The sequence below is a fragment of the Anomaloglossus baeobatrachus genome, chromosome 4 (genome assembly GCF_048569485.1).
Source record: "Anomaloglossus baeobatrachus isolate aAnoBae1 chromosome 4, aAnoBae1.hap1, whole genome shotgun sequence".
NCBI classification, from domain to species: Eukaryota; Metazoa; Chordata; class Amphibia; order Anura; family Aromobatidae; genus Anomaloglossus; species Anomaloglossus baeobatrachus.
In genome coordinates, this window is record NC_134356.1 from 61,006,522 (window position 1) to 61,027,942 (window position 21,421).

The 21,421-nt window shown below is 45.0% G+C and overlaps 1 protein-coding gene across 3 annotated transcripts in view; it reads left to right on the forward strand.

Annotated features, from left to right (window-relative positions):
- The window catches only part of RNF130 (ring finger protein 130), a 349,488-nt gene that overhangs the window by 259,555 nt on the left and 68,512 nt on the right, over positions 1-21,421 (forward strand). For all 3 annotated transcript variants that reach the window (XM_075344373.1, XM_075344372.1, XM_075344374.1), the window contains exon 6: positions 21,076-21,172. In XM_075344373.1, the coding sequence (XP_075200488.1) occupies positions 21,076-21,172 (97 nt within the window). The remainder of the gene's footprint in view (positions 1-21,075; positions 21,173-21,421) is intronic.

Consider the following 21,421-nt stretch of genomic DNA (forward strand, 5'->3'; position numbering starts at 1 on the left):
AACATGTGGTTCAAGTACGACCAGAGCTAGGAAAGAAAAGTGGAGAATAGTAACAAGACAGGGCACAGCTCCTAAGCTAAGAAGTGTAGGCTGAGCAAATGGATGGAGGGGAAAGGAGGGTAGTAGATGTGCCAGCCAGAGAGAGTGCAGCGCAATGTAATGCGTTGCTGGCACAAATAGGATAAAAATACCTGGTGGGGTAGTAGAGCGTGGCGGCGGATATACGGTCCCAACGTCTGTTTCGCCTGAGCGCTTTTTCGAGGGAATTAGGATGTCTGGTAATGCTGACCACTATATAAAGGGTCAGCACATTTGTTTCTAATCAAGACTTAATGGTGCCCTAAACTGCGCATGCACCGGGAGTGGAGGTCAGGGGGCGGAGCGGGCCGAGGCCACCGTGCGCATGCGCGGGAAAACTGACGTCTCCATAATTCCCGCGCATGCGCACAAAGCGGACATGGCCAAGCAAGGCCCCCCCCCCCCTTTTCCGGCAATCAGCAGGCCGGCAGACGCGCACGGACAACAGATGTAGGGGGAAGGAAGTAAGATGTATGAAAAGTATGGTGGCACAGAGACATTATTAAATAACGCACATTGGTATGCATAAAATGAAAGTACAAAGTCCCAATATATTCCAATCCAGGCTTTCTGCGCTATCCAAGTTGTCCACCAATGAAAGACGAATATAGATGGGATGGAAAGGAATGCAAATTCCACAACGATCAAATACCTATATAAGAATCATACACAAGAAAAAATAAGAATACTTTGATCTGCCCTGCTCAGAGCAGATCAAAGTGCACCTGCGCAGGACATGAATGCCGGTGAGTGTGCATGACGTTGGATGCGTCATGCACCGCGGCTAGAGAAGGAGGATGACGAAGATGGCCGAAAGAGGCGGCGCCCACACTGGAGAATGGAGACGCCCATATGGCCAACCGCGTGACCGTTAGGTAAGTATTATAAAGTGTTTTTTATGTTATTTACCCGGCCTGGGCTCTTATATACAGCATGTTGGAATGCTGTATATAAGAGCCCGGTGGTGGTGGCCGCCAAAAAAGTGGTGCAGGTTCCCTTTAATCAATATCATTTGAAAACTGAGGTTCTATTATCATACCAACATCTCGTTTTTGTGTTCGAGCTGCAGCAAGCATTTGTCCTAGACGATAAAATGGTTAATAACTTGCTTATTTAGAAACATCCATCAGAATGGGATGAAGCCTTCCAGCCTTGGTTGTTCTTTAGTACAATGCTAGTACTTCATGTTCCCGGTTGTTGCCCTCCACGTTCTTCAGCCTTGTTCCCATTAAAGTCAATTTTGTTGCTTGTTCACTAATGTTCAGATAATACAGGATAAGCCAGAAATTTTCAAAATTTAGACCTTCTGAAATGGCAAAACAATACTAAGAATACATGTCCTTACCACTGGAAAACAAAAAAACATTCTTTTAAGTCAGGGTCACAAGTGAGAAGCACAGTAACTACTAAGAAAATAACCTTAATCATAAATGTAGCGCAAAAGCCGAAAAAAAAAGAGAACAAAGCATTTGTGTATTCTGCCAGTGAAGTAAAAGGGAAAAAAAGACATCAGAATCAACAACATAAGGACATATTATTATAGGAATGGAGGCATGAAAGGAACAAGTCTCCAAAAGAAGCAGGGCACTAAAACACTATGTCAATGGAGCTTCCTAATGGACCTTAGTTAACATGTAGCAAAGTGGCTCCGGGGTTAGCTCTGCTGCCTTGCGCTGCTTGGGGGCAACATATGTCTGAGGACCACATCTGCGTTGAGTTTGTCTGTGATGGTTTTCTATATCCTGACGTTTCCCCCCACAGTTAGGACACAATGGTGGTGTTAGGCTCACTAGTTGAGGTGGATCCATAAATTCCGAGATTCGGGTGGGCACACAGGCCATGGGCATGGGTTCAGCATGCAATTGAGGCATGTGGGAAACTGGAAATGTCTGGAGACCACAGACAGTTAGCAGAGGTCCTGTAAGACCAGAAACAGGTAGCAGAGGAACTAGATGCTGCAGGCAGACAGCAAATATCCTGGAGATCACGGAAAGGTAGCAGAGGTACTGGTGTGTGTCTTGGTAGGCCTTATATAGGCTAAAGGCCGCTTTACATGCCGCGATATCGGTACCGATATCGCTAGCGTGCGTTCCCGCCCCCATCGGTTGTGCGACACGGGCAAATCGCTTCCCGTGTCGCACAACATCGCCCACACCCGTCACACTACTTACCTGCATAGCGACGTCGCTGTGACCGGCGAACCGCCTCCTTTCTAAGGGGGCGGTTCGTTCAGCGTTACTGCGACGTCACAGCAGCGTCACTGAACCGCCGCCCAATAGAAGCGGAGGGGCGGAGATGAGCGGGACGTAACATCCCGCCCACCTCCTTCCTTCCGCATTGCGGGCGGCGGCAGGTAAGGAGAACTTCCTCGTTCCTGCGGTGTCACACGGAGCGATGTGTGCTGCCGCAGGAACGAGGAACAACTTCGTTACTGCTGCAGTAACGATATTTGAGAATGGACCCCCATGTCACCGATGAGCGATTTTGCACGTTTTTGCGACGATGCAAAATCGCTCATAGGTGTCACACGCAATGGCATCGCTAACGTGGCCGGATGTGCGTCACAAAATCCGTGACCCCAACGACTTCGCATTAGCGATGTCGTAGCGTGTAAAGCCCGCTTAAGACGCTAACCAAATGGAAGCACAAGAGTGTTTAATAGAGCGATGGGAGGGGAGCGGAATTCGGTTTGTAACAGATGTTAATTGATGATGAGCCATGCACACCACTGAGGAATATGTTGGTATATAAATAGGGAAATTATAGGGTTTCTTTCGAGGAAAAAATTGGGGTTAAAGGAACCTTTTTATGGTAAAAATGTGTTTTGTTTGGTTTTTTTTTTCTGATTTTCATGGTTCAGTTATAAAAGTCTTTGAAGCACCTCACCACTTTTAGTAAAATTCAACGCACATACCGGTGTCCATTGTCACAGCCTCAGACACCGGGTTTAGGCTCATTGCACATGATCAGAAGTCCCAGTACTTCTGGTCATGTGCACTAACCCTCTCTGAAAGGGGGACAAATACACCCAGCCTCATAGTGAGTATGACCGAAAGTGCTGGGACTTCTGATCATGCGTACTGAGCCTAGACCTGGCGTTTGAGGCAGTGACAACGGACACAGGTACGTGTGTCACCACCAATGACACTGGGCAATGGGCATTGAATAGCATATTAGCACGCCTCTGTGGGCATGCTAAGAGGGCGGACTAGTCGGGGGAAATAAAGCCCTTATGACTAGTTTGTGTGCTCATTAGCATATCATAAAGGATCTTTAGAGATACTACATTTCTAAAGATCTCTTTATCTATGCTTCTAGATACAGGGCCAGTTAGGCAGGGATTAGCAATATACACCCAGAACTGCTCGTGGTTCTGGGTGCATATTGTAACACTCAGGTTCCTTTAAAGGATATCAGCATTAAAAGTTTGATCGCTAATTTTTCTTAATTTTCAGCAGATTTCAGATACTTAAATAATAAACTTATCGGCTAAAATTTACCACTAACTTAAAATACAATGTGTCTTGAAAAAACAATCTCTGACTCAGAGTTATCGCATAAAGGGCCACTGGTCAGATTTGACAAATGGGGTTTGGTCTTTACTTGGACAACTAGTTATCAACCTGTATGTTAAAATTCCAATACCTATACTCCTCCTCCAGCGCCGGCACCGTTCTAGTGGTGTTGGCACTCTCTCTTCCGGCATCGGGTAGCAGCCTTCCATCATGCGAGTCCTACTGGCAGTCAGCAGCCGCTTCACTCCCCCCGCCTTAAATCAAATCACTCTCATCCGGAGGAGGTGAGCGCTGCTACTCTGGCTCTTCTTCCAGATGTAGATGATAAGTCCGTAGGCAGATGCTATATTATATATGTAAATTATCAACTTATTCACATGATCAGTACTGCACCCGGACTAGGCTGCATTTCCTAAAATCCAATCACAAGCATGCATTCAGATAAAAATGGTGTGGAAGCAAAACACGAAATATCCCTCCATGCGGCTGTAGGGCTCATACTCTCCACAGTAATGATTTTATGTCTGCTTGTATTAAATTATCCGTGAACGCTAACGCTCCGAGACATCGGCTCTGCTCATATGGATGTCAATGATAAATGCTGTGTCTGGGTCTTTCTATCATTTCCTCAGGCTTAAGAGCCCGTTACCTAGTAATTACCGGAATCCACCCTCCATCCTTAATTTCTTCCTTTCTTTCTATAGGAGATGATCACAGTGATCATTGTATACTAGGTGGTGTCTCTCCGCAGGGACAGTTGACTAGTCTGGAATTACTGACTGCGGGGACCGGTGACTGAAAAATGTATTTGGGAAGCCAAGTTAGAGAACGCTTTAAATCCTGGCTCATAGTATGGCTTCAGGACCTATAATGATGTTTGGAGGTAATAGGGGTAAAATATGGACTGCAGGCTTCTGTACAGCAGCTCCTTTAGATGGCTGGTTAATTGAAGAAAGGAAGAACAAGATTTCTTCTGTGAAGCGGGATGGCTGCGTGATTGATCTCCGTTCGTTGCTTGGCTTCAAGTGTAAAAAGGGAAAAGGAAGAATGATTGCTGTAAAGGAAGGTTCTGCGTGCGGTCGCTGTGCATAGTCACTCCTTTTGATCACTTGTCTCATGTATTTCTCATTAAGTGTGACATCCTGTATCTGTAATATAAACTACTGCACCGTGAAGACGCCTTTTCGGCGTCCTACATTTGTTCTGCCGGGAAAAATTGTCTTTGAGATTTCTATTGTGCTCAGAAGATGGAGTGAAAAGGAATTTTTTTTTTTTTGTTATTTTCAAGTAACACTGGCCATAGATGTAATGATAAAGGCAAGAAACCTCTCCTGTTGGGTTTTTACTTTTACGCTTTCGGTCAGCAAACCTATCCACGATTTGTGGGCAGCTTTGTTCTGGGTGATAGCTTTGGGCTGCCCCCTTGACAAGCATTTTGAAACAGACTGATATATTATGAGCTGTCCTTACCTGGTAATTAAAGAAGGTCTGTGAGCCCAAAATGACTGTTTAAGGCTACTTTCACACATCCGGTTTTTTGCTCTGCGGCACAATACGGCGTTCTGCAGAAAAACCGCAACCGGTTTTTTTTGCATAGACTTCCATTAGTGCCGTATTGTGCAGCAGGGGCTTGCGTTCGGTCCGGTTTTTGCCGCATGCGGCAGATTTAGCCGATGCCGCGGCCGGATCGAACGTTCCCTGCAACGTTTTTTGCTCCGGCAAAAAACACCGCATCGCGCCGCATCCGGCCGCTGCGGCGCATTTTTCAATGCATACCTATGGAGGCCGGATGCGGCGCGATGCGGAAAAAAATCGCATCCTGCCGCCGCATGCGGTTTTTGCCACTGCGCATGCTCAGTAGCATGCCGCAACCGGAAAAAACCGGACGGGCCGCATGTAAAAACTTATGCAAAGGATGCGGTGTTTTCGCCGCATCCGTTGCATAGCTTTCACAGCCGGATTGAGCCGCAGTGCTCAAACCGGATGTGTGAAAGTAGCCTAAACCAAGCACATGCACACAGTCAAGCTTGGACTGGCCCACAGGGAAACAGGGGAATCTCCCGGTGGGCCCCTGTGTTGGAGCAAGCCAGTTATCCTCCAATATAGTTTTCATAGTTTTTAAAGTTGAAGGGAGACTCTTAAGTCCATCTAGTTCAACCCGTAGCCTAACATGGTGATCCAGAGGAAGGCAAAAAAAACCCCAATGTGTCAAATAAGCTCCAATGGGGAAAAAAATTCCTTCCTGACTCCACATACGGCAATCAGACTAGTTCCCTGGATCAACACCCTGTCATAAAATCTAATATACATAACTGGTAATATTATATTTTTCAAGAAAGGCGTCCAGGCTCTGCTTAAATGTTAGTAGTGAATCACTCATTACAACATCATACGGCAGAGAGTTCCATAGTCTCACTGCTCGTACAGTAAAGAATCCTCGTCTGTGGTTATGATTAAACCTTCTTTCCTCGAGACGTAGCGGATGCCCCCGTGTTCCAGTCGCAGGCCTAGGTGTAAAGAGATCTTTGGAAAGGTCTCTGTACTGTCCCCTCATATGTTTATACTTTGTGATTAGATCCCCCCTAAGCCTTTGTTTTTCCAAACTAAATAACCCCATTTAATAACCTGTCTTGGTATTGCAGCCCACCCATTCCTCTAATAATCTAGGTCACTCTTCTATCTACCTGTAAGATTATGCTATTTATAACCTTCTATACTTTTGCTATCAAGAAAAGCATCCATTCCTCTCTTAAATTCATTCAGTGAGTTGGCCATCACCACTTCCTCAGGAAGAGAGTTCCAGAGCCTCACTGCTCTTACCGTGAAGAACCCTCTTCTATGCTGATGTAGGAATTTTCTTTCCTCCAATCGAAGAGAATGCCCCCATGTTCTTGTCATAGTCCTTAGTACAAACAGATCATGGGAGAGATCTCTATATGGCCCTCTGATATATTTGTTCATATTTATTAGGTCTCCCCTAAGTCTTCTCTTTTCTAGAGTAAATAGACCTAATTTTGATAACCTTTCCGTGTATTGTAATGCACCCACTCCATTTATTATTTTAGTAGCCCGCCTCTGAACCCTTTCAAGTTCAGTAATGTCTGTCTTGAGCACCGGCGCCCAAAATTGCACACAATACTCCAAGTGTGGTCTGACTAGTGATTTGTACAGAGGGAGAATGATGTTTTCATCTCGTGCCCCCAGACCTCTTCTAATGCATCCCATCACCCTATTTGCTTTGGTGGCTGCTGCCTGACACTGGGCACTCCAATTTAGCTTCTTATTGACTAAGATGCCTAAGTCTTTTTCCATGTCTGATTTCTCCAGCACTTTCCCATTTAGTAGGTAATCGTAGCATTTGTTTCTCCTTCCCATGTGCATAACCTTACACTTATCTGTGTTAAACCTCATTTGCCATTTTTCAGCCCAATTCTCAAATTTACTCAAATCCATCTGTAGTTGCAAACTGTCCTCCTTTGTGTTAACTACCTTACATAGTTTTGTATCATCTGCAAATACTGATATTTTACTCTGTAAACCATCCACCAGATCATTAATATATTAAATAGTAGGGGGCCCAATACAGACCCCTGTGGCACCCCACTAGTAACCCTGGCCCAATCTGAGTATGCGCCATTAATAACCACTCTTTGTTTTCTACCACTAAGCCAGCTACCTACCCATCTACACACATTTTCCCCGAGCCCAAGCTTTCTCATTTTACTTAGCAGTCTTCTATGTGGGACAGTGTCAAATACTTTACCGAAGTCGAGATAAATGACATCCAATGATTCTCCTCGGTCCATGTGAGAGCTTACATCCTCATAGAAGCTGATCAGGTTAGTTTGACAGGAGCGATCCTTCATAAATCCATGTTGATATGGAGTTAAACAATTATTAACATTGAGACATTCCATAATAGTATCCCTTAAAATCCCTTCAAACATTTTACCCACAACAGATGTTAAGCTTACCGGCCTATAGTTTCCAGATTCCCTTTTACACCCTTTTTTGAATATTGGTACCACATTTGCTAGCCGCCAATCCAGTGGAACAGACCCAGTTTCTATAGAGTCTTTAAATATAAGGAATAGAGGCCTGTCTATCACATTACTTAACTCCCTTAATACCCGAGGGTGAATGCCATCAGGGCCTGGTGATTTGTCAATTTTAATGTTACGAAGTCGGTTCTGCACTTCTTCCTGGGTTAGGCAGGTCATACTTAATGAAGTGTTTACATGATCACTCTGCATTTCCCGTGGCATATGCTTTTCCTGTGTGAACACAGTTGAGAAAAAAGTATTTAAAACATTTGCTTTTCCCACATCGCTTTCTATGATTTTACCCTCATTATTCTTTAAAGGGCCAACACCATCAATTTTAATCTTTTTTTCTGTTTATATAATTAAAGAATAGTTTGGGATTTGTTTTGCTTTCCTTAGCAATGAGTCTCTCAGTTTCTACTTTTGCTAAATGTATTATATGAGCAATATTTCGCCCCAATACATTATTCACAATGTACAGAAAAAAGCAGCAACTCCTCATTTTACTCAACAAACTACCCAGTGCATTATTACATAGGAGTTTGTATGTTCTCCCCGTGTTTGCGTGGGTTTCCTCCGGCTTCTCCGGTTTCCTCCCACACTCCAAAGACATAATGATAGGGACTCTAGATTGTGAGCCACAATGGGGACAGTGTTGCCAATGTATTTAAACCGCTGTGGAATTAAAAGCGCTATCTAAATGACTAAATATTATTATTATTATTATTATTATTATTATTATTATGTACAGATACATGTGTCAGTGAGGCTAGCTGAACAGTGCGCCCCCAGAGTCAGTGTTACAGGTGGGACCTTGGAAGCTCAGTCCGACAGTGCACACATGGTGTTGGCAAATGGCTCATTACCTTTCCACTACTTGGTTTCCTTTCATGTCCACCTTCTCTTCTTTGATTGACAGCTCTGGCTTTACGTGAGCTATAGAAGGGTGGGCATAGATAAGGAAACATGTACTTGGGAAGGTATAGTAAAATGTTTGGCCTAGCCTGTGTTTGGTTTGAACAGTCTTTTTCTGCTAACAGACTCGTTATTTCTGGACCATCCATTGGTTTTAAACATTGGGCGGTTTGGTTCGTGCTCTGTAGTGATGATCTGAAACATTTCTGCATAGTAGCAGAACTATACTCGATTGTGTAGCTTCTAGTGATGGGCGGACTCGCAGATACCTGGAATCGGCAGGTTCAACCAGGTTTAAAAAAAAAACCAAGGTTTGAGCCCGGAATTGATCACGGCTATCTGGACGGACGCCAGTCCCTCTATGGGGAGCCAAATTGGGTGCTTAAAAATGGTGGTAGAAGGGATAGGCGGGATTAGAGTAATCGCTTTGTACTTACCAGTCTCCACATGGTTGTAACTCTACTTTCGGGGCTGCTCATTATCCCTCATGTATATGCACTGCTTCTCCCGCCCGCCTCCTGGCAAAAACTCACATCACTATCACATCAAAACTGCATGGTGTTTTGATGCATTTTTTTGCTGGGAGGTTTAGATTGGGTGAAGGAATATTGAGTAGACATGTCAGCATCAAATCTGCATCTCTTGGCAAAAAAAAAAGACACTGCCCGGAGATGCAGGTCTGTGAATTCGGTGACCTCACCTGAGGTGACATCACTCAGTTCAATGAGGTCACCTGAAGTCAGGTTTCCTGTGGTCACAGGTGGCGGACTGTGGGAACCTCCAGCTGTGACCGCAAATAACCTTCGTGCCGTCACCACTTATCGCTGCGGCTCAGTCTCTGCCTGAAGCCCACAGCAGGCGGACATGTTCTGTGCCCGTGAGCTGTACCTTCAGTAATGTAGCAGAGCTTGAATCGTCATGGCACCTTGTATGGATTACGTTGGACCTGGCTGTTTTGGGGGTTAATAAAGGGATACAAAGAGGGTGGGGTTTTTTGTATTTTATTTCAAATAAAGGATTTTTTCGGTGTTTGTGTTTATTTCTTTTCACTTACAGATCAATAATGGGGGGGTCTCATAGACTGCCTCCCGTTACTAATCTAGGGCTTAGTGGTAGCTGTGAGCTCTTATTAACCAATTATTACCCTGATTGCCACCGAACCAGGGCAGTCGGGATGAGCCAGGTAAAGCTTCGAGATTGTCGCAACTAAAAGATGTGACAATCCTGGGTGGCTATAGGCTGCTATTTTTAGGCTGGGGGCCCAGTAAGCATGGGTTTCCCCAGCCAGAGAATACCAGCCCCGAACGGTCTGCTTTATCATGGCTGGGTATCAAAAGTACCCCCTGAAAGTACCCCGACTGAAAGACGTTTTTTTATTTTTTTAAATTATTTATTTAATTAAATAAATGCAGTCCTTCTTATTTTGGCACACAACCAAGATAAGCACATGGCTGGGGGCTGCAGCCTGTAGCCATATGCTTTTATCTGTGCTGAGTATCATAATATGGGGGGGGGACTCTGCTCCAATTTTTTTATTTTATTTATTTTTATACCAATATAGACATATCCAGAGAACATTTGATTGAAAGTAGTCAGATACACTGTCACATAGGGTGGGGGCTCTGTCTGACTGCAAACAGAGATGCTGGGACTGTCGATGGGCGGGGTAAGCGGTGAATATGTATAAAGAATAATGAGCAGCCCTGGAAGTAGCATTAGAGCCACGTCGGAGACACTAAGTATAGCACACTTGTTTTCCCCTTTTTATTTTTCATTTATTTATTTTTTATTACCAGAATTACTGAATCCAGATCGTTACCCTGAGTTCCCTGAGAACTCCGAGGTCGGTGCTCGGGGTCTTTTGAAACAGCGTGGATCCAGACTTTTACAGTCCGGGTCCACCCATCACTATTAGCTATGAGAAAGGGGATCTGACATAGCATCAAAACACAAACTATGGAAAAACCCTTTAAATTTAGAAACTATGAAATACTGGACATTTGGTCAGGCTTTCTCCAAGCTGATTTTTATAGAAGCCTTTAGAATTTTGTCTTATGGTAGGAAATGTCGAGTCCTACTAACACACAAAGGAGTTTCCCACGACCTCAGTCCGGCTTCATTGGCAAGCTTGATAAAAATGAACAGCCAAATCCACGGCAGAGGGGACAACAAGCTGCGTTAATCTGGTCTCTCACAAAGAAAATGGTTTTCTAAGATTAAACACACTGATATTGAAGGGTCTTTATTAGAAACTCTTCAGAGCGACGGTCAATGGGAAGCACAGTCTGGTCGCACTCTACGTCGATAATATCTAAACGTCCTGTCTGAAAGCCATTTATAGATCTTCCGATTAAGAACTTGGTGAAATAAAAGGGAGGTAGATCCATGCATCCAGTAAATGGCAAAATGTCAGCTTTGTTTCATCTAACTTTCTGCTAGTCTCTTGCATAACATCCAATTCCCTGGCTTCTACAGACCCGCAGGCGTATGACCACAATCATTATTTGTAGAGGTCTCCCATGTCAGCGCTTCTATAAAGAAACTAAGTGTGTTTGTGCATTGTGCAATTCTAATCACAATTGAAATTGAAGGGGTTTTGAAGCCCCTTCAATTTTAAAAACCACCCAAAATGGAGCAAAATATTAATGTAAGTGATGCTCACACTTACCAATCTGTCACGATTGACAGACAGTCATGTGGTTTCTAGCAATAGAAGGTCACAGTGTTTGCCTAAGCAAAATGCTCCCTGACTTTCTATTGTTCTAGCTTTTGGTGTTCATTGTGCTGGGTGGCTTTCCTCCTGGATTTTCATCTCTCCCCCTTTTGGACCCAGCAAGAGCTCACCTTCCACCCAGCTGCTGGTTATCAGTATTCTCCCTTCTTCCCTGGACTGTTTCTGGTAATATTATTCAGTTCATTCAAGCTCTGGTTGCAAGTAGATGGCTTGCTCTTATCTGTAATATCTTTCAAGCTTTGCTGAGCTTCTACCTGAGTCATCTTTAGATAAGTAGTTCATTAATTCCCCCCCCCCGTGTCTTCCTTTAGCATTTAGTGGGGTTGAGAAAGAGCTCCTCCCATCTATTCCCGATTTAGGGCCCAGCACTAGGGTTACCTAGGGTCAGGTATCCAGCTCTGTGCATAGGTGAGGACCCTAGGGTTGTGAGGGACCCCATGGACCAGCAGTAGGTTTGATAAGGGGTCACTATCTCCCCTTTCCCTAGACCCAGAAGTCCCCTTCCCTTAACCTTCGCCCCTTCCTTGGTACGTCACCGTACCTAGCGTGACACATTCCCTTTCCATAGCTTCCTGGGTCTCCTGTCAGTCTCCTTGGTACTTCCTATCAGGACAGTGTCCAGACACCTACTGGCAGCAGCTTGTGACCCACATGTGACAGCTAGAGTCAGTGATTGACTGCAGCGGTTAGATGTGGGAATGGTGGGGGATATTACATTAATTACTCTACACCATTCTAAGTACTTAGGACATGTGATCTTAGTAATATTTTTGCCATTCTAGAAGGTCTAAATTTTGACAATTTCTTGCTTATCTATTATTTATCTTAACATTAGCGAACACTCAAAAAAATTGACTTTAATGGGAACAAGACTGTAGATCGTGGAGGGCAACAACCGGGAACATGAAGTAAAAGCCATGTGTAGTACAAAAGAACAACCAAGGCTGGACGGCTTCACCCCATCCTGATGGTTATTTCCAACAAAACAAGTTATGTTCAATCTATTTTTATTAGGTATATTTCAAAAATTACAATAATCACCATGAACCTATATTGAAAACATTTACAATTTTCAAATTTTCAATACAAAAAAAATGCCACAAACTGTTAAGTTATGTCCTTTTGTGTCCCAAGACACATCTCCCTCTGTCTATTCCGGACCTCACACAGGATCCCCGTGACCTCATTTGTAAGAATTCAAGCAAAGTTAGGAATGTATCCGAGAACCACTATATTTGGTCGTCTTGGGTCACTAGGACAAAATACCTTATGGAATATTATACTATTAGTAACAATCAGAGAGATTTAGAACTCCAAAAAGACAAAGAAAAAGAATGAATGGAGAACAGCGAAAAGTATACTAGAAAGAGAGAAGAGAAATCAAAGTGGAGAGGGGAAGAGAGGGGGGGGAAAGAGGGGGAGGAAAGGAAGTCATTCATTTGGGGAACCTGCGGACATGAGACGGGTCGAAGCCCCTTCTTTTTCTCTCAAGACCTTCCTATATGTGCAAGTGTCACTTTGCCACCATATTTCGGGTCCATTAAAATAGCTTGTGAAAATCAGTGGATTCATGGAAAGACATCCACTCACTCCAGGTTGTACAGAACTTTTCTCCTTGTCCCGAGATGTCTGCCGACAACTCCTCCATTCTATAGATATCGGACATTTCCGAATACCATTCTGTGATTGGAGGAGTTGTGGTCGTTTTCCAGTGTCTTGGTATTACCGAGCGGGCAGCTGTTATGCAGAATCTCAGGATATCTTTTTTGTGATATGATATCGAATGCGGTAAAATGGAAAGTAGGGCAATTTTAGGAGAACTCACCACCTGTCTCCCAGTTATGAGACAGTAATTATCAAATACCTTCTTCCAAAAAGGTTTTATCAACTGGCACTCCCACCAGATATGTATCATGGTGCCCGTCTCTTTGTTACATCTCCAACACACCTGGGAGACCTGTGGGAAGATCGCATGGAGCTTCGATGGGTATTGATACCACCGTGTTAATATTTTATAATTTTTCTCCTGAGCTGAGCATGCGAGTGACATTTTGTGGCTGAATAGGAAACCTTTCGCCCACTCCTCCCGTGAAAAGGTCTCCCCCAGATCCCGTTCCCAAGCCAGCTGGTAGTTTATCTTTTCGGTTTCACCATGTCTGATGAGGACCTTATATATGAGGGAGATAGCATGATCTGGGGAGTCCCCCCTTCTGAACAGTTCCTCCATTGGAGTAAGAGTTCTGCGGATCAGGCCCTCTGCCTCCCGTGTAGCGATAAACGACTTCAGCTGTATGTACTCAAACCACTGCGCTCCTCCACCCATGGGCCGCAATCTAATATCTTGAAAGTCAGGTAGCTTACCATCCACGAGAATGTCCCCGACTCGGGTGTCCTCCACCGCCCTCCATCCGAGAAAAGCGCTCTTCCGATAACCAGGGCGGAAAGAAGGGCAAGAAAAAAGAGGAGACAGGGGGCCTAGAGTGTCTAGTGGAGCAAATTTGCTTGATACTGTATGCCAAACTTTGAGGGTGTCCTTTGTGTATTTCGATGCCGGCCCTATCATGGAACTGTCAGATAATGGTATCCAGGGGAGGTGTCCCAGGGGGACTGGAATATCTGTCTGTTCTATCTGTACCCATTGTTTATTTTTGTTCTGGAAAGTCCAATCCAACACTCGGACCATAGCTGAGGCTTGGAAGTATGTCTTAAAATCAGGGAGTCCAGTTCCCCCCTCCCCCTTCAGGCGAGTCAAGGAGCGTAACCCAATCCGGGGCCTTCTCCCCCCCCCACACAAAGCGCACCAAAGCTGCGCGCAGGCTCTGAAAAAACCCCCTTGGAGGTATTATAGGGACAGTTTGGTAGATGTATAAAAAGCGAGGTAAAATATCCATCTTAACTACATTCATCCTACCGAACCACGATAGTCTAAGTCCATTGTAGGACGAGAGATTTTTAATAGTTCGATTTAGCAGGGTTTGATAGTTGAGCGTATATAATTTTGATAAATCTGCCGGAATATACACCCCCAGATACTTCACCGCCTCAGGTTTCCACTTGAACGGGAAATTGGAAGCAATCTGACTAACCTCTGACTGGGGCAATGAAATATTCAGGGCCTCCGACTTAGAAAAATTGACCTTAAAATTGCTTAAGTGGCCAAATCGTTCAAGTTCCTTCATCAATGATGGTAGGGAAGTATGAGGTTGGCTGACGTATAATAATAAATCGTCTGCGTACAATGCCGCTTTATGATGGACTGAACCACATCTTATCCCCTGGATATCATCGTTTTTCCTAATGGCATTCGCCAAATGTTCCATAACAATTACGTATAGCAGGGGGGACAAAGGGCACCCCTGTCTGGTCCCATTCTGTATGGCAATGGAGGAGGACAGCATACCATTTATCCGGACCCGGGCAGTCGGACCAGAGTATAGCACTAAAATTTTTTGTAGGAACTTTGGACCCAATCCCAATTGGTCTAGAGCTGCTCTCATAAATCCCCAGTGAACCCTGTCAAAGGCCTTTTCTGCATCGATGGACAATAAGCCCATGGGGATTGCTTCAAGCTTGGCCTTCGTCACCAGAAGACCAGTCTTGATGGTATTATCCCTGGCTTCACGGCCTTTGACAAAACCCACCTGATCCGTATGTATACTTGAAGGCAGCAGGGGCGCTAATCTATCTGCCAATATCTTAGAGAAGAGTTTGATGTCAATGTTCAGCAGAGATATGGGTCGATAATTTGCAGCATGTGCTGGGTCCTTCCCGGGTTTGGGGATTACACTAATGTGTGCCTCAAGGGTCTGAGGAGCAAATCCGACCTCTCCATCTAAAGAATTGAATGTTCTGGCCATAATTGGGGCCAACTGCGCTTCGAACAGCTTATAAAAAGCCGGGGTGAATCCATCAGGTCCCGGACATTTACCAGAGGGGGTGTGTCGAATAGCGGCACCGACCTCTGTTTCCGAAATGTCCTCCTCCAAAGCCCCAGCAAGCAAGACATCCAGAGGGGGAAGGGCAGTATCTCTTACATATTTTCTCATTTTTTCCCTTAACTCCGTAGGGGCGAGGTCCGTGAACTGACCCCTGATGTTATATAACTTGTCATAATATGATTTGAAGATTTCAAGGATCTCCCCTGGATCATGTGTGTTCCCATCTCTCTGCGTCTTAATATATGGAATGTATGAAACGGCAGCCCTGGGATGCAGCAGGCGAGCCAGTGGGCGTCCGCATTTATCTGCTGCTTCATAATAGAATCGCTTCATACATTCTCTCTGATACAAATACCTCCGGTCCAGAAGGTTCTTAAGTGCGGTTCGCTTTTGAATAAGGTCCGCCATGTTCGTAGGGGCGAGCGTCTGCTTATGCCTAAGCTCCAGTCGATGAATCTGCTGCAATAATCCGTTCACCTCCTCTGTCCTTTCTTTTTTAAGTCTGGAGCCATGCTTAATCAGCACTCCCCTCAGGACACATTTCAACGTTTCCCACTGGACCGGGGGAGATGTTGGATCTCCTTTATGTACCTGAACGAAGGACTCTATTGTGTCCTGCAACTCTTTCTGGCATATGTTATCTTTGAGAAGATTGCTATTTAGCCTCCATGTCCATGAGCGCTGGGTGATGGGGGGAATCTGTAGGGACAGGTAGATTGGGGCATGGTCAGACCAAAATATGTCTCCAATTTTAGCTATTGGTTGCCAAGAAAGTGCTCGCTGTCCCACCAGAAAGAAGTCAATTCTAGTGTATGTATTATGTGGAGGAGAGAAGTAAGTATAGTCCTTACCCTGTGGATTCAGAATGCGCCAGATGTCTATCAGTTGGAGGGCGTGGAGGTCCCGCCTCAAAGAACCCATCTCGCGTTGCCGACCTGGGCCCCTCCCAGAGGAGGAGTCCACTGCTGGATTTAGGGTAAAATTAAAGTCCCCACCAATAAGTAGCGTCCCCTCTGCGAAGTCCGCCAGTGTCTTCAAGAGAGATCTGCACGTAGAAACCTGGTTATTGTTTGGAAGATACCAATTTGCAATGCTAAACACCGTATCAAAGACCCTCAGTTTGAGGAACACGTATCTACCTTGGCTATCTATGCGTGTGTCAATGACCGTATGTGCAAGCTGTTTATGTATTGCTACTGACACTCCCTTAGACTTAGCTTCTGGGTTAGTACTGTGGTACCATACGGGGTAGAATCTATCTTTAAATGCTGGTATATTGCCGGTTTTAAAGTGCGTCTCCTGCAATAGGAGGATTTGTGTCCTCTGTGCATGGAGTAAAGAACCTGCGAGCGCTTCTGAGGGATATTGAATCCCCGTACATTGAGTGAACATAGTCTAAGCGCCTCCATTTCCCCGTCTACAGGTCCCCCAGTGAACAGGGAGTTATTGTTATCAGGAAGGGGCAAGGGAGAGAAAGAAAAAAAAAAAAAAAAGGGGGGGGGGGAGATGGGTGGTGATGTGTGTAGGGAGAAAGAGAAGGAAGGGTAGTACCGCTACCAAGTAGGGTTAGCGATAAAAAGAGAACTAGTTATAGATGGGAAGAAAAAAGGGAGGAAAAGAGAAAAGAGAAAAAGGGGAAAAAAGAAGGAAGAAAAAAGGAGTAGGAAGGAGAGAAAAAGAAGAGGAAAAAGAAAAAGAGAGGCCCTCAACAATAGTATCAGGCAAACGATCGTGGGGTCAGTATAACCTACACCTGCCCGCAGTGTGTAGAACCCCGACGGGAAGTAGACTTTCAATAGAGGCCCGTCCCCCCCCGGGTCGGCCCCAGACCCCCAAATATGAAGCATTACTATCTATATCAATATGTAGTGACGACATACCCCCACCCCAGTCATCTTTGCAATTCACATAACATTTAACATTTGACCGGCAGGACACAAAAATGGTTATTATGTTCCTGTAATTAATGGCTCAAATTTCGACTAAAACAATCTCTGACTTAACGTTAGTCTGTCCCGTAAGATCTATATTTAGCAATATATCTAAGGCAGTAAAGAATGGGAAGATCTCATTCCCCCTCACGGTCCGGCGGTGTCATCTCTGCGTCTTTCCTTCGCTGTGGGCCCCGATTTTTCCTGCGAGTATTCTCTCGTTGCGGGAAAGGGTTGTTGATAGGCTCTCCAGGGAAACTGTGGACACGTGGCCACTCCTTGTCTGGAATATGGACGACAGGTACTCCAAGGGCTGCACAAAAGGACGGAAGATCCAATAGAGAATGTAGCACATGTAGGCTTCCCCCACGTCGGACCTGCAGTTTAAAGGGGAATCCCCAAGAATACAGAATTCCCCTCTGTCTTAGAGTGTCCAGAAGAGGTCTCAGGACCCTACGCTTCTGCAGAGTGTGCCTTGACAGATCCGGTAGTAGCTGGATTGGTATATTCTTGAACATAACAGAGTCCTTTTGCCTGGCTTTGGCCAGGATTTCTTCTTTCTTTTTGTAGTTATGTACCCTACAAATTACGTCCCGAGGGTTAGCATTCTCTGTTGGTTTGGGGCCCAGTGATCGATGTGCTCTGTCCAGTTCTAAACGGGAGTCCCGTGGTAGATCTAGAATGGAGTTAAAGAGTCGCCTTAAAGATGCCTCCAGGTCTTGGGGGGCTACTGACTCGGGGATACCCCTTATCCTGATGTTATTACGTCTGCCCCTATTCTCTAAGTCATCCAGCAGATCCGTCAAGTGTTCTATTTGGATGGCTTGCGTAGCTAGAGTCTGCGACTGTTGGGAAAGCTGTGCAGACATAGAGGTTACGCAAGTTTCGGAAGTTGTCATGCGTACGTTTAACTGCTGCATTTCTCCTCTCATGGACGAAGACTCTGCTTTGTATGAAGCCTCCATTCTAGTGATGTACTCCTCCATTTCTTCTCTAGTTGGGATAGCTCTTATACGAGCCTTAAGGTCATCCCAGACGCATATCTCTTGTCCCCTCTCCCCATTGTCTCCATCACCTGAACTGTGTGGAGGGGTTCTGAAGGCATCTGGTATCTTTCCCCTTTCAGGTGATGAAAGAGACTCATTTATACAAGAATCCCCCAGAGAGTCCAGTGCATTCCCAGGGAGCCCCTGCCTCACTTGTTTAGAAGGAGCCGAGGTTGAAGGGGCCTCCAATGGGCTGTGTATATCTGTAATATGAGAGTCATTACCAAGGCTCCCAACCCTCAGCTGCTCCACGCTGAGCATTGCCTCCGTGTAACTCTCCGTTGTTTCTCGTGCAGGGGGCATCATATCAGGGATAGTATTGTATCCATGCTGCTTGTTTCCCATGGGCGCTTTCCCTGCTGCCGGTACGAGAGGGACTGGCTGCATTATTAAGGATCTCCTCTGTGTCTTACCCCCAGCCTGGTCTTCAGCGTCCTGCCTTGTCTGCTGTCCCACTTCACACTGCTCCCTCGGGTGAAGGGATTGAGTTCCTGATGCTGCGGCTGCCGCCATGAGGTGAGAGGAGGGGGCCCCCATGTGCTGTGCGTTCTCCAGGCCACGCTGAGGATCACCGCTGCTCTGCCTTCCCGGCATTGCCGCCGTCTGGGGGATCCCGGGCGGCTGAGGCTGTGTGATGACGCCGCCCTCCTCCATGTTGCAGGGTAGCGGGGATGTCTCCCGGAGTGTTGCGGCCGCCATTTTAATTGATGCTGATACTTGGCCTGGTCCGGTGGAGCTCCGTAAAAACCTCGTTATGCGTGTAGGAGCCGGTATCCGGTGCTCTGTCTTTGTCCTGCCGCTATTGCTTCTTTTCTTAGCCGGCATTGGCTATTTTAGAGCCGGGTATGTGTCTCAATAAGGGGTCTAGGGCCTCTCCAGGCACGGGAACAAGGGAGACCAGCGTCCTCACTCCTCCATTGCCAGGCCACGCCCCACAAAACAAGTTATTAACCATTTTGTTGACAGAAGAAAACTGCCATGTCATATGTTTGCTGCAACTAGAATGCAAAAACTAGATTTTGGTAAAATAAAAAAGCCTCCTAGTTTGAAATTATATTGATCAATGTTGAATTTACGATTTTCGGGGAGAAGCAGTTAAGGGAATTAGTCAGTATGTCGTCTATATAGGCATGTAGGTCATAGAAAGTTGAATAAAATAGCACCTTGAGATCTGTGATCCGACTTAATGTGTAAATGAGCTGAAGAGATCTATGGTCCGAACGTAGATCTTTGAGAATTAAATGAAAGAGGGGGTTTGAGTGTGAGACATGTAATGACTGATAGTCTGCTCTCTTGATATTCATGTCTCGCACTGGTAACACCTGCTTTAATTTAAAATGAACTCTAAAGGCAGATACTCAATCAGCCATCATGTTGAGTAGAGTAATCCTGATATTTTAGCCAGGCGTTCCCAGAATTAGTACAAAATCCTTTTTTCTTCAGGATTTTATTATATTCAGGGTTTCCTTCTTAATTAAAGGCAGATACTCAGGGAAATCAGTGTCCGGCCCATAAATCTTATCAGCTCATTTACATATTAAGAAAAACGTTGATATCTCTGGAATAAGAAGTCAGATCGCAGATATTGAGGTGTCCTTTTATTCAACTTTCATTGACCTACATGCTCAATTAGATGGCTAAGGGGGGGATTGATCCTACTGACAAATTAAGTGGTCAGACAACTTCTTTAAAGGGAGTTTTACATAATGACATTATCCATGTGATCATTTCACAATAGATGGTGATTCTGCACCAATTATGAGAATAAAGGTCTTCTCATTCCCCTTATACTGCCCACTGGTGCCGGCGCGCAGTTCCATCGGTGTCGGAACTCGCGTTCTTGGGAATCATGTGACATTATTACACACAAGCCCCGCGCCCAATCAGCGCCGGCTTCTCTCTCTCCCCGCCTTCGAACATGTAAGTAATTAACAGAAAGTGGCAGCCGCAGCTGTAACGTCCTTTGAAAGCGGGGGGTAGAAGCCAGCGCTAATTGTCATGGGTCATGTGTTCTAACAATGTCACGTGGGCCCCAGGATTATGAGTTCCCTCACTGAAGAACCGCGCCGGCACAAGAGGTGAGTATCAGTTTTTTTTATGGAGGCGTACATGAATGAGAAGGGGTTGTCCTATCGGTAGATAGGTGATAAATTGGGATTATTGGATTGTCTGTCTTATAAAACCCATTATAAATAGTCTATTAAAAATGTAAGACAACCTGTTACTTGCTATAAATTTTATTTTTTTTGTTACTGTTGTAAAGGCCTCTGTTCTCACGATTCGGGCATTCTTTTGTTTGGTTCCTGGGTGCCTAATTTCCTGAGAAGTGGCTCCCTCTTCCTTATAAGTAACGCTAGTCTTTTTTTTTATCCAAGTGGGTGTGGTTCTTCTTGTCTATGGGTGTCTTTTTAAGAACAACCATGGACCTCTTCAGCACTGCCTTTCTACTGCTAACCCGATCAGCGCCTTGTAGCACATGACCGCTGCAACCTGTCATTGGGCTCAGCTATCTTGTGCTATCTACTTCATTATCCTCCCTAAATTATGACCCCATGATTATGAACCCATGCAATTAGGTCATGAAGGTGTACAACTTTGAGAATTGTCTCTCCAGGAAAGGAGACAAACTCTAGCGCCGCGCCACCTATTGGAAGTAGCGATTCTAAAAGTCAAAAGTGGATTTTTAACAATCCTTTGCATATGACTTGGGATATATGCCAGATCAGAATACCAATTTGCAGACACGGTGTTTCGGGGTGCTAGCCCCTCGTCAGTGCAAAGTATGGGGTGTCTGATCTGGCTCATGAGTAGCTATGTGAAGAATATTAGAAATGAGAAAATGTCAATATTATTTTTTTTTTTCTTTTTTTTCCAGGCATGTATTTCACAAGGTTTGCGTGGATCCATGGCTCAGTGAGCACTGCACCTGTCCTATGTGCAAGCTAAACATATTGAAAGCCTTGGGAATAGTGGTAAGTCGTGATAAGACGTTGCGGGGTCTCTTTTATCTCAAAGCTGTCATTCAGTTCTACACAAGTTTGGAAGGACACTGGCAAAAGCCCAATTTCTTTATCTCAAGGACTCTAGGGACTAAATAGAAAGTCTCCTATGACTGGATAGTCCAGATTTTCAAGACTATAAACAAACCAAGTAGGGTAGCATCTTGCCGTTAAGAGTTGGGGTGGATCTAGGTTTAACCCATTATTTTTTAGTTTGGTTTA